The 12,773-nt window shown below is 54.5% G+C and overlaps 1 protein-coding gene across 1 annotated transcript in view; it reads right to left on the bottom strand.

Moving 5' to 3' along the window:
* The window catches only part of WDR90 (WD repeat domain 90), a 61,833-nt gene that overhangs the window by 14,211 nt on the left and 34,849 nt on the right, over window positions 1–12,773 (bottom strand). Inside the window, 17 exon segments of the mRNA XM_035895625.1 lie at window positions 272–447; window positions 1,376–1,476; window positions 2,299–2,481; window positions 2,903–3,022; window positions 3,504–3,541; window positions 3,622–3,755; window positions 4,492–4,620; window positions 4,896–5,057; window positions 5,526–5,656; window positions 6,879–7,009; window positions 7,760–7,899; window positions 8,346–8,581; window positions 9,126–9,242; window positions 9,501–9,528; window positions 10,271–10,352; window positions 11,143–11,304; window positions 11,512–11,630. Of these exon segments, the coding sequence (XP_035751518.1) occupies window positions 272–447; window positions 1,376–1,476; window positions 2,299–2,481; window positions 2,903–3,022; window positions 3,504–3,541; window positions 3,622–3,755; window positions 4,492–4,620; window positions 4,896–5,057; window positions 5,526–5,656; window positions 6,879–7,009; window positions 7,760–7,899; window positions 8,346–8,581; window positions 9,126–9,242; window positions 9,501–9,528; window positions 10,271–10,352; window positions 11,143–11,304; window positions 11,512–11,630 (2,189 nt within the window).

The raw sequence follows: 12,773 nt of genomic DNA, 5'->3' as shown, positions 1-12,773 counted from the left end.
TTTTTTCAGTACTACGTAAAAGCTGACTCTCCTACCCAGCCTGCCAGCATCCTTCCCCTCAGGCTGGGAGCAGAGCAAAATCTCACTTCCCCTAACCTGAGCAAAGCAAAGCTGTTGGGCAGCCTGGAGAAAGGAGGCAAGATGGCCTTGGTGAGAGCTTTCCCTCCTGCTCCATCCACCCGGCAACTGAAGCCTGAGCCTGCCCGTATCCGCTAACATTTGCCAACAGCAAAGAAGGGGTATTGGATGTTACCAATGCAAAGATCCCAACCCAACAGCTAGAAGATCATAACTTGGCTCAGCACACACACACCTCCCGCCCCTCCAGAGCCTTCCCAGGGTACCTGTGTCCGGGTTCCACACCATATTCCCTCTGCCGTTCCCGTTGTAGCCGATCACAGCTTTCAGCTTCAAGACCTCATCGCCAGCTGGAGGAGTTAAGAAACTCTGCAAGAAAAATAGACACTGGCTTAAAATAAACTCTAGAAGGATGGCCCGGTCAGGTACGTTCAACAGCCCTGTACGAAAAAGCATGCGTGCGAGCACGCACATGTCCTTCACCCCCACGCACCCCCCCACGCAAATTCATGCTGATGCTCACACAACTCAAGCTCGACACATCGAGAGCTGAATACCAACGCGCGCGCTTACACACCAAAAAGAGAAACTGCACCAAACCCAGGCACAGATGCTTTCAGATGGGGCACAGCCCAGGCTGGCAGCACCTGCCGATGGGCAGCTGCTGATCCTGCGGGGAAAGGGCTCAGTACTTGGGGATGCAGGCGTTTCAATGGGAAGATGGTGGGGAGGAAAAAAATGCAACCAGGTGGAGGGACAGAGGAGAGAATTGAGGGTGCAAGCTGAGCGCAGCTTTTCTCCCAGCACCAGCGAACAGCAGAGGTTAGGAAAAGGTTGAGTTAAGTTTCTGTTTTATTATTGCTCTGTTTGTTAACAGAGCAAGAGCTGTGCCTTGACTATCTTCACTACGCTCCACGGATTGCCTTCCCCAGCCTGCTCTGCCAACGCAGCTGCTCGCAAATATGGGCGCACGATGAATCACTCCATTGCTCACTCGTCTTTCACTTTCAATAGCACATGCCATTTCCATTTCTTTTGAATAAAAATGTATGCAGATTTGCTGAACAGAAAGAGAGTTGATCACAACTCACTTTTTACTAGCCTGGAAAGAACTGCGCGTAGAGGAGAAAGGGGAAACTAATGTTAGGAGTTTCTAATTGCACGTCAGGCCCAAGAGTGTGTTTCACAAATTGCTTTCAGAGAACAAAATGGAAACGGTTTGGAAAATCCACCTACCCCAGCCCCAAAATGCCTGTTTGCCACCCGCCTGGGTAACCGGTCCCGGCACAACTCTCACCTGGGGGAGCACCGATGCCTTAAAGCGAGGAGTGAAATGCCGGTAGGAGTCTGGGCGGACGGAGCACTGGGACTCGGGACTTTTGGTCTCCTTTCTGGGTTCTGCCACACAAAGAAGACAACAGTACTTACGGGATGCCGCTCCCGGCAGCGGTTTGGGAGCAGGAGCTCGGCTGCAGCTCGCTGTCCCTTCCGATGCTGTGTACAAAGCAAAAAAATCAGACTGCAGCATCACAGGCGCTCCTACGTGACCGGCCATGGGAAAAGCACCAGCTTTCCAGGAGCAAAGGAGGAACGTCCATCTCTCCCCATCATCCTGCCCAGCCACACTGCGCTGCAAACAGCCTAAGGGCGTCCACGCCGCGTGCCCTGGGCATCGCTGTGGAAGCGCAAGCCACGCAGCTCTTCAACGCAAGCGGCAGAGGCATGGTTTTCTGTTGAAGCTTTCCAACAAGTCCTGCCTGGGGCTGAGCGCTGGCAGCCGCCTGCTTCTGGCAGCTCTCCACAAACTGCTCCAGCTTTGAGGCTGCCCGTCTATTAATAGAGACATCGGGAGCTTTAATTTCAGCCGGGTTTAACAGAACGTGCCACTGGGAAAGGATATTGGCCCCAAGCTGAAGAGGGGCTTCTGGCGTGCCTAGAAGCAGCAGCGGGGAAAGAACCAGAAGAACAAGCAGTCTTGGGGACCAGCACGAGCTTCCCTCCGTACCCACTTCCCTTGGTGGATCACACCCGAGGGAAGAGCCCCGAGGAACACATCGGTGCCCTTCATCTCACAACTCCGAGCACGTGTCCCAGTCTAGCTGCACCACATTAATAACGATCTTTATTTTTCAGGGATAGACCAAGCTGCCACGCAGGCCAGCACACATTGTGCCCCCAAGGAGCCAAGCTCTGTACAAGATGGGAATATCCCCAATTTACCGTTTGCTGGTTCTCCAGGAGACCTCGAGCTCTCCTGCCTCACCCTGGGCCTCACAACAAGCTCCTCGTTTCTGACCGACTCCACCACAAAACCCGAGGCATCTTTGTCTCCGTTTGCCACAGTCCCACTGCTGCTTGGCAGAGCTGCTTCCTCCTCCTCTTTGTCCGACTTGGAAAAAATACCTGAAGGGAAATATAAGTGGGAGGACAGAGCCATCCGTGTCCTTCAGGGCTGCTTCACGTCCGACCGACCCTTTGATTCTGGCAGCGTCATTCTGCTCTGCGTAACAGCCTGTCTGTTCGGGTGGAGGGCAAGGCAGACATTTCCTCCTGGGTATGTTCAGCAAGGGATTTACCACAGCCCCCAGAGAAGCTGTGCCGGCAGCTTAGTCTATGGAGGAGAGCGGAGGATAAAGCAATGCTGAACCCCAACACCTCTGGCTGGCTTTGTCCAAGTTAGGGGAAGGAAAGTGCAGGCTGGTCTGTCAGGCTGCGGGAAGGGGATCATGGGCAAGGATGGCTCCAAGGATGCTGCTGAACTAGGCAAGGAGTTCTTCCTAAACCAAGAGTAGTTTCCCCCTTTCCTGCAAGCAGTTCCTCTTACTTTGACATCCCGCTTGGTGGACAGAGCTGACATCCAAACGTGGTGGCGAGGACAGCAATGGAAGAGGAACTGTCTGCCGAGGTGTCTCAGAGGCATCCTTTAGCTCCTGAGAGCTCCCTTCTGTGAAAAGAAAAGGGTTTGTGTAACCTCCTTCATCCCTTAGGTCCTCTCACCCTCCCGAGCTGACCGATGGCAATACCTCCAAGCTCATTTCTCCAGCTTCCTCCCCCACAGGAGAAGCCTCCTCTTCTCTGTCCTTCAAGAAAGTGGGGGACAGAGAGAGGGACAGTGAGAGCAGGGAAAAAGAAGACAGAAGAGATGGAGGCAGGGAAGGACAGAAGGCAAAAGCTGAAAGACCTACCAAGAGACCCAAACCAGCTCTGCTCAGAACATCCCCTCCTTGGCAGACTCCCACCGAGAGGTGCTAGTTAACTGAAGACTGACTGTCCTTGGGGTTAACTAGCTGGTTAGCCCCCTGCTATCTGACCCACTGAGGGGAGGAACCACAAATGCTCAGCCCCTACCCTCTGCCACGAAGAGCAGCCGTGGAAGAGCCGCCAAGCTGCTGGCCAGCACAACTCACGGGAGGAGGCAAACTCACCTGCTCCCAGCAGCAGAGCAGACTCAGAGGAACAAACCCTGGGAAAGGCAAGGAGACCGGCGTTACACCAAGAGGGGGATGGAGCAGGGGGAGGCAGTGCCCAGCGCCGTGCACTTACCCATCTGGGGGTGACCCCTCTGCAGGCAGAGCTAGGAAATCCCAGAGGAAGATGGCATCTCCAACGCTGATGACGTGCCGTTGGTCTGGGGTGAAGGCCACCTGGTGCACTGGCTCCGAGTGGCCGATGTACACCTGGGAGAGAGCACACCCTGAACTTCTCCATCACCACCCCTGCCCTGCCAGGTGCTGGTTACTGCGCTCCCCACCCCGCACAGCCAGGGCCAACGCTCCTCGGCGGAAGATCCCCTCAGAAGCCAGCACCACAGAGACCAGTAGCCACCATCCCCTCAGAGGCCAGCACCGCACCCTACAGTGCTCAGACCTAGGGTTGACCAACTGGGGTTGACCCTCACTCATCTGGAGAAACCAGAAACCCTCCAAAGTCTTATCCTAGCTCTCAATACCTCTGAAATGGGTAAATTTGGGTAAAATTTTACCCATTGGTAAAAACGGGCGAGCCATTTTCTTCTCCGGGTGGCTCTGTCCCTAGCACAGAGGTGACGCCTAGCTCGGTCCTTCACAGAGGGTCTCATTGGGTGCAGTGCTTCGGCAGCCCCAGCCCGTGCTCAGCTCAGGGCATTATTACAAGGTGGGAATAGGACTGCATTTCTCAGCTGCTGGGCAAACTGGGACTGGGGACACTGGGCCAGGTCACACAGAGGGCATTTGGATCATAGAATCTCAGGTTGGAAGGGACCTCAAGGATCATCTGGTCCAACCTTTCTAGGCAAGAGCACAGACTAGACAAGATGGCCCAGCACCCTGTCCAGCTGCATCTTGAAAGCGTCTTGCTGCTCTCTTTTCCAGGGGTTCAGAAATGCTTGATCAGGGCAACAGCAACCCCCTCCCCTCCCTCTGTGGGCAGTACCTGGAAGTTGATATCGAAGCGCATCTGATAGTCCCACACTTTGATCACTTTGTCGCCAGCAGTGAGCAGGTACCTGCCGTCCTCGCTCAGCGCCAAGGAAGAACAGGACAGCTTGTGCACGGGAGACACCTGCGGACAAGGAATGGTAGAGTTAGCTGAGTTAGCTCCTGTCCCTCCTTATGCTTCAGCATGAGGACAGGAGCACAACAGCACAGAAAACCAGAACAAGCTTGGGCTCCCCCTGAGCACAACTGCACCAGGACAGCTACCTGCTGGCCACTCGTGGGTTTCTTTGAAGCCTGTGAGCTCCAGGGTGAGCTCTCCTCTCAGTTAGGCTCCTACAGTGACACAAAGCGCCCAAACCCCATGAGACCTCAAGTGCATGAATTCCATCAGCGCCCTACCTCTCGCACCAGTCGTCCTGTTTTTGCATCAAGCACAAGGATTTTGTTGGAAGAAGTGGACACCAGGAGCTCGCCTCGAGGCACCGGAGCAAAGCAGACTCGCGCTGCGGAGTTCAAGGCTGTGCTGTTCAAATCGAGGACGCTGATGTCCACCCTCAGCAGCTATGAAACAAGGAGCTACTGAACAAACATCCTGGAGCAAATGCTGCAGAAGCCTCAGGAGCCGCTTGTGGCTCTCCCGACGTGAGGCTGTGGAGTCCCCCAGACCCTTCCCTCCCCACCTAACGAGGAGCTGCAGGGTCCAGGCAACGTCCCTGCTGCCCAGGAGAGCCGCTCACAAAGAGGAGTGGGAGCTGACAGTCTACATAAGCCATCTCCAAATCATCTTTCTACAGGGGAATGAAGCCGGAGAAGAAGAAAACTTGGACTTTGTTGTTTCTCTCTCACAGAATGGAAAACAAACCTCATTGTGAGCACCCTGAGTGCTTGCAGGGAAGGGCATGCTCCGACATGGCTGGTGCCCAAGGCCCTCCGTCCCTCTCGCCTAACGCAGCCTGCGGGAATTTCCCCTGCAGCACGTGCTTCCCCCTCCCCACCATCCCCCGGGAAGAAGGGGGGCTGGCTGGGTACCTCATCTAGAGAGCAGGCCTCCATCACGGTCACAACGTACTTGGAGGGACCCACGAAGGCCAAGAGGCGGCTGTCCCCACTGACCACCAAAGCATCCGAACCGCTCCCAGCATCCCGGGCCACCACGTTGCCTGAGGGTCACAGCAAGAGAGAGACTGGAGAGAGGAGCAAAGCCCACACTGCAGCCAGCTACCTTGGTGATGGTGCTGCTGACCGGCAGAGCTGCAGCTTCTCCTGCCTCCGAATCAGCCCTGGGACAACGTTGTGGCCTAAGAAGCAGCCTCTGTTGCAGAAGATGCTACAAATTTTACCCACAACACCTAAAACATGCAGTAAACCACCTCAAAGACAAGGTCTTGGCACCTGACTGAATGTGCGGTGTTTTCAGGGAGAGCAGAACAAAATCAAGGGAATAAAATTTATTTTTTAACATTACAAGAAGCTGCGATAAGGAGCTGTGAATGCAAAATCTCAGCTTGCAGCCTGGGTGTCTGAACCCTGCGCAGAATGAGGTCAGTGCCCAGAACCCCACCACGCTGCTGTCAGTCCTGTGGGCAGATAGACCCGAAGGTCTAAAAAATAAAATCCCAGGCATCAGAACAATTCTCTGTACTTATTCCACTACCAAAATCCCACCGTTCTCTCCCTGGAACACGGCCAGGCAGCAAACAGTTTCAGAGCCCAGCCAACATGCAAAGGTCCAGCTGCAGCACTGACACCAAACTTGGGTTATTTTGGACAAATTCCCTGATCTCTCCGAGCCCCTGTCCCTTCCCCACCTTCTTCAACTGCACACTTCTTGGGGCAGGATCCTCCTCTCTGCCCAACACTGCGTAACGGAGCTCCCTTTCCCTGCCCAAGCTCGCGCTGCCGCAGCTCATTCCAAAAAGCGCCCATTAAACGTGGCGTTAACGTTTCCCAAACTGCCTTGCCCCCGCGCTGCTTCCCCTCGCCCGCAGCTCTTGGCCTTCCCTGTTCACCAGCGCCGCTCGGTGCTGCCGGCAGGATTTTTTTTAGTGGGAAGAGTGGGGGCTTTGGGCATGAATAAATTAGGAAGACTCTGCGCTGCTTCCAGGCAACGCGCTGTTGAACCCAGCCCTGAAATGCAAGGTCCCTGCCATTCCAGCCCTGCCGAAACACCGAGCAAGCTGCGAGTGTTTGAAGCAGGACGGGTAGGAAGGGTTGGCGGTCACTTGGGTTTGCTCACATACGGCGTAAACACAAATGACACCGCTCGGAAGGTTCATCAGAAAATATCTCTCCGAGTCGGCTGAGTCTGGTTTGGCTTTGGTGCTAGGATGTCTGTGCTAATAAAAAAACCAAGAAAGGCAACCCACAAGGCTGAAGCCTTACCCAGGACTCTGAGGACGTGGCTTTTCTGCGCCATGCAGCTGTAAAGAGCCAGAGTTCCCTGCAAACAGGCGCTGAACATGAAATTGCCATCTGGAGAGAAGGTCAGTCCGGTGATCACAGTGCGGTGCTGCCTGAAAGGAGGCAGAAAACATGAAAAAGGGGGAGGAGAACAAACAAAACCCCAGAAAACAGCAGCAATGTGAACAACCCTGGGGAACAAAATAATCAGGGGCAGGCAGAGGACCCCACCGTGCTCATGCCTGCAGCGGCCCAGGACCACCAACGCCCCGTCTTTTTGGAAAACCGAGCAGCAAGCGCACGCTCCAGCTGGCCCTGGAGGGGACACGGCTGTGAGCTCCAGGGTGAGCTCTTCTCTCATTTAGCCTCCTACAGCGACAAAGTGCCCAAGCCCCACGTGACACGAGACCTCAGTACATGAATTCCATCAGCGTCCTGCCTCTCGCACCAGTCGTCCCGTCTTTTGCATCAAGCACAAGGATTTTATTGGAAGAAGTGGACACCAGGAGCTCGCCTCAAGGCACTGGAGCAAAGCAGGATGCTCCCTTTGGAGCATCCTCCGCTTCCTAGGCCAAGGCTTGTGAGGGTTCCCTGTTCAGCTGCTCTCTAGGACAAGCCTTTTCCTACTGTTGGCCAACTGTCCGCTGGGAAGTCATGAAGAAAACCCTCACAGCCTTCGCAGGTTGGATTTTACCACCCAGAGCCTCGGTGCAGCAGGCTCACTCTGCCTGAAAACCACTCAGCTGGGACGTGAGGGTTGTCAAGCCCAAAAAAAGCGCTTTTCCCACCTCCACGATTATGGCTGTGGCTCTCGCCAGGACACCCGCAGTTAGACCCGTCCCCACCCCAGTGCAGCTCCTTACTTGTGCTCCACCAGCAGATCGGAGGCAGCCAAGCTGAAGGTCCGCACCATCCCGCTGTCAAAGCCACAGGCCAGGATCTGCTGGGTAGGGTGGAAGGCCACGGCACAGGGCATTTCCTCCGCGGCCGTGAAGTCATACAGCTGTGGGGAGAGACGCGCTGCGGGCACAAAGCTGGACAAAGCTGTACCCGGTGCCGTACCGAACACCAAATCAGCCTCAGACCTCCACCATGAGCGTGTCCCATGACTGAAATCTCATCGTGCCTGCATGGATGTAAAGCCCAGTGAAGTCCTGGGTCTGTGGGCATTGAGATAAAGCCCTCGGGTATTATGTTTTGTGTTAAAAGGCAATATTCAAAAGATGGAGGAAGAGAAAATGCTTTTGTTTAACAATACCTTCAGAAGCTAAGGCCAAATTATGCGTTAAGCCAAAACTTTCAGAACTCCATACTCCCGGCTTTCTTGCCCGTGATACCCCCCATGCTTCAGGGAGGACATGTAAGGGCTTTTGAACTGTGGAGCTCTGACAGACAGACCAGGCAGACTGTTAATAAACACGAGACACTACTGACTCTCGTCTCACCTACCTGCTGCATGGAGACGAGGTCCCAGACCCGGATGGTATTGTCCTGAGACACCGTTGCCATCTGCTTCCAAATCCCCTCCACCGAGAATGCCAAAATGGAGTCCTCGTGAGAGCGCATGAGGGTGTTATAGTCCCGGGACTGGATATCCAGGTAGCCCAGATTCCCAGCAGCGGTCGTGCACAAGACTTTGCGGCTGTCCGGACTGATGCAGACAGAGCTCACCGGAGCTTCGTGCTCTGGGGAAAGACACAGGAGTTGGCAAACTCCCCCTGGAAAAGGAGCAGCAGCAGCCAGAGCAAAGCTACCGAACCAGATTCCCATTTAGGCAGGTAATGTGCACAGGAACGAGCATCCCACAGGATCCCAGGACTGAGTGCTGGCAGGTTTGAGCTTAGTGCCAAATTAAGTCTCTGCCCTTTCTAGAAGTCCCCCAGCTCTGCTGTTATAGTGGTTTTTTCAAACAAAGTGAAGAACTGCTCTGCTCTCCCCTAATTTTTCACAGATGGAAGAGCCATGGGTACAAGGGCACAGAAAGCACGACTGAGTGCCTGCTCTCACCCAGGAGACCCTGCCTTTCTCCTGCGAGTTACAAGAATGAACAAGAATAATTGTTGTTGAAGTAAAAGACTTCCAAGCCAGCCACCCCTGGAGACAGCAGGCGTAAAAGACGCCCTCGTTCATGAGAATCGCTTTAGGAGACGCGGCAGCAGAGCTTTGGCTCCACAGCAGCAGGCTGATGGAGACGCGGAGCTCGGAAACACCGGTCCCAGCTCTACTCACCTGCCTCCAAGACAACGGCTGAGAAGTCCAGCGGCCACAGCCGCAGGTAGCCATCTTCCGAACCCGTGGCACAGAAGGTTGAGGAGATGCTAATACTGCTTATAGCGATCCCAGGGCCTGAAAAGCCAAAAAACCACCGTTAACTTGTACACTTGAAACAAGAAAACCCAAACTGAGGGTTCCTCCATCCAAGAGCCGAGTCCAATGGTCTACCCGCAGCCGCTGAAGATGCCAGGAATCCCACGGTGACCACCAGTATAGGCTGAGGAGTCTCAGCTAGCCCTGCTCGGGACTCGGAACACGGTCGGTCCCCGTCCCTTTCCAGCACTCCTCTTTACCATCGCGCAGCCCTCGCCAGGCACAGAAAATTCTTACCGCTTGTTATGCCCTGCTGTATTTTTGCCTTGAACGGGATCCTGTGGCAAGGGATGCCCTAGATTAACTGCCTGGGATACAAACCCCTTTCATTTCCCCATCTCAAATCCTCTCTGCAGTGTAGTGAGAAGGGAGAGAGATCTACAGAAACGGGGAATTCTTGATTCAGGTGTAGAGTCTGTTGGTCAAAGCACTGGCAAGAGCCAGCGCTGCTGCCAGGAGGACGCCCAAGGACATCGTTTCATCTCCTCTTGGATGTTTTCTCGCCCATGAAGTGAGAACCAGAGGTACGCACCTCTCAGAGGGGCACGCTCGAGATTAATTAGCTCAATTTGCCAAAGCAAACCATGCCCCAAGTTTTAAGATATCAGAGCAATCGCACTTGAAAGTGAATTCTTCCTGCTGTTAAAATTAATGGAAGAGCTGAGGGCTGTACCACTTCGTATACAGCAACAAAGATTTTTCCAAACACTCTGCACAGGCTGAATAATAATAATAATAAAAAAAAAATAATCCCCAAATTCATCTTTTTCATTGCTCTGCTTAGCTCTTGTTCCATCTCTACATCGAGATTCCCATCAGCAAATGAAGACCTTGTTTCATGTTTCTAAAAGCAGTGTTGCTCTGGAAGTGCAATCGGCATTTAAAATGCCAAAATCCTGTCTTAGAACGATACTTTGCTGTACTAGGGAAGATTATTTGAGTACTTAAGAGGCAAACAGCTAGCAGCGGTCTAACTGGTCCTTAGCACTCGGGAAACAGCGCGGCACGGGCAGGAGCCGCCGCACGCTCCTCATGCAGACGTTCTTGTAGTCCACCTCCAAGACGTGGCCGCTCTTGCTGCAGACGAAGCTGTAAGGGAGAGCGAGCCCTGCTCCTGCACCCCCGGGTTCCGAGGAGCTGTGCCGGCGTGGTTTAGTAAAAACCCGGCTTGGTTCAGTCGTTAAACTCCTTGCCTGATGGAAAGCAATTCTGGTTCATGGTAACCTAACGGGTCAGCGAGGTGTCCGAGGGCACCTTTCCACGCGCTACCCTACAAATTTACAGCCAAAATCACAGAGCTTCCTATTGTATTTCTTGTCCCTTTGAAACATGAATTAGCAAAAGAGCTAAAAGCTGGGCATAGACTCCAGAAAAACCTCTTTCTGCCACAGGACACGGCGTGGGGGCAAGGCAGGGCCAGCTCAGCCAACAGCCCTGCCTTTCTGGAACAGCGTGGGGTAGCAACAGAGGTAAGGCTTTGAGGGCTAAAATACAACAACAACAAAAAGCATGTGTCTGCCTATATGCAAGACAACAGGTACCACACTCCTCCCGCTGCCACCAGAAAGCTAACCACAAGCCTCGGGTGGCGGAGAGGTTCACTAAACACGGCAAAACATCGGAATGGCAATAGGGAAGAGCCATTTCTTGGGCTATCCTGCCAGCAGCTGAATCTCTTTTGGGAAGCAAAGCGGGCGAGGAGGGGAGAGGCTCTCCCAGCTCCAGGAAGCAGCCGTATTTTGCAGGGAAACCCCAAGCCAAAGGCCATGCTTACGCAGAGGAGGGGGAAGGAGGACGCCGAAGGCAGCCAGAGCCGTAGAGCTCCCTCCCAGCAGGCTGCCCCGAGGACGGGTGATGGCACAGCCCAGCAGCCCCTTACAGCGTGCGGTCCTCCGGCTCCCGCTCGGCCGCGTGCCCCTCCTCGAAGGCCAGGTCGGTGAACTCCAGGGAATGGTACTCGCCCAGATTGACGGGACACGAGCGCAGCGTTCCGCTCCGGACTCGCCACAGTCTGACGTTGTCCCGGCCGCACGACACCATCCTGTCCCGGGAGAGACCGCGTGAGGACCGGGGCAGGGCTCTCCAAGCCCCTGGTGAAGCGTCGGTGCCCTAAGGGCCACCAGCTGACAGCAAGGACCGAGAACAGGAATGGCAACCGGACGGCTGCAGCACCACGATTCACCCCACAGCTGTGCCAGAACCAATGCTTTGGATTTTTTTTGGTATTTATTTGTTTTTAGCACGCTACCTGGTATCATCAAAAAAAGCAATCTTCAAGGCCTGGATGTCCACATCCGTGTGCGCTTTGGCCAGCACGGCCACCTCTCCGCCACGGGTCACCCGAGCAGCGTTCCACACCACCACCACCTGGAGCAAGAAGACACGAGGGCAGAGCGGCTCGAACCTGGAAACTTTGGCAGCAAAGGAGCTTCTCATCACAGCAGCTGATGAGCTGCAGGTGCAGGAGCCTGCTCCGGAGCTCGGCACCAAGTATCCGTAACAGAATTGAAGCAGGGGGGAAAAAAGAAAAAATTCTCTCTCACAGGGGGTTTAGGACAGTCCAACAGCTTTGCTAAGCTTCAGGGCAATATATTTGTCTGGCATTCGTAATTATAGGTTCTAAATCCCAGGGCTGCCTGGCAACAGGGCTCAGACTTGGAAAGCAAATCCAGAGAGGAGCAGGAATTTTGCCTGCTGAGATACAAGAGCTGTACCAGGGCTGAGCTGGTCTGCGAGACCTGGAGGCAGCGCGCGCCCGGCCGCACCGGCTCTCCCAGCACTTTGCTCTGACGCTGGTTTGCGTGCTCATGGTGCCCATCGCGAGGGGCGAGAGTCCAACCCTTTCCCCAAAGGAAAGGAAAGGAGATGGGTGAAGAAATGCAGGTGATTTGATGCTCTCTGCATTCCAGAACAGCGTTAAAAACAGACCCAGCAGCACCTCGGAGGCTGGGATGGGCTGCGGCACCACCCTGGGAGAGATGCCCTCCCCCCCTCCAGTTCTCCCATCCTGCTTTCGCCCTGTTGATCCCCCCTCCCCAGTTTCAGCTCGCCAGCTCCCACACGGATCACGGACCACTGCCTCATGCCAGGAAAAAAAAGAAACCAGAACGCTGTTTGTTTTTTCCTGCGGGCAGTACGCCGTCAGCGATGGCACAGCTAATTGCTGGTGGTTGGCAATAAGGGATCAGTGGATGCAAACCACTCCCCTGCTGAAACAAAACCCCCAGTCCCAGGAAACAATTTTATTTTTGACTGCTACCCGTGGGATCTGCGTCATCCCCTAGCTACATCGGTGGGTGGCAGCTTCAGCGCCCAACATCCCCGCCAGCAGCGATGCCTGCGGCGCTCAGGCTGAAAGGTTAAACCTCGCGTCTTGCCCTAAGTGCTATAAAAAGGGGGTTTGGGGGCTCTTGTCCGTGCTGAACCTTCCATTGCAATTCCCATTCCACCACTACGTGCTTGCAAGCCTTCCAGCTCGAAATACCACAGGAACGCGTTTCGCCCCCAGCC

The sequence above is a fragment of the Egretta garzetta genome, unplaced genomic scaffold (assembly GCF_000687185.1).
Source record: "Egretta garzetta isolate BGI_Z169 unplaced genomic scaffold, ASM68718v1 scaffold140, whole genome shotgun sequence".
In the NCBI taxonomy this organism is placed as follows: Eukaryota; Metazoa; Chordata; class Aves; order Pelecaniformes; family Ardeidae; genus Egretta; species Egretta garzetta.
The sequence above is the reverse complement of the archived record's forward strand: the minus strand, read 5'-3'. Positions and strand labels throughout refer to the sequence as shown.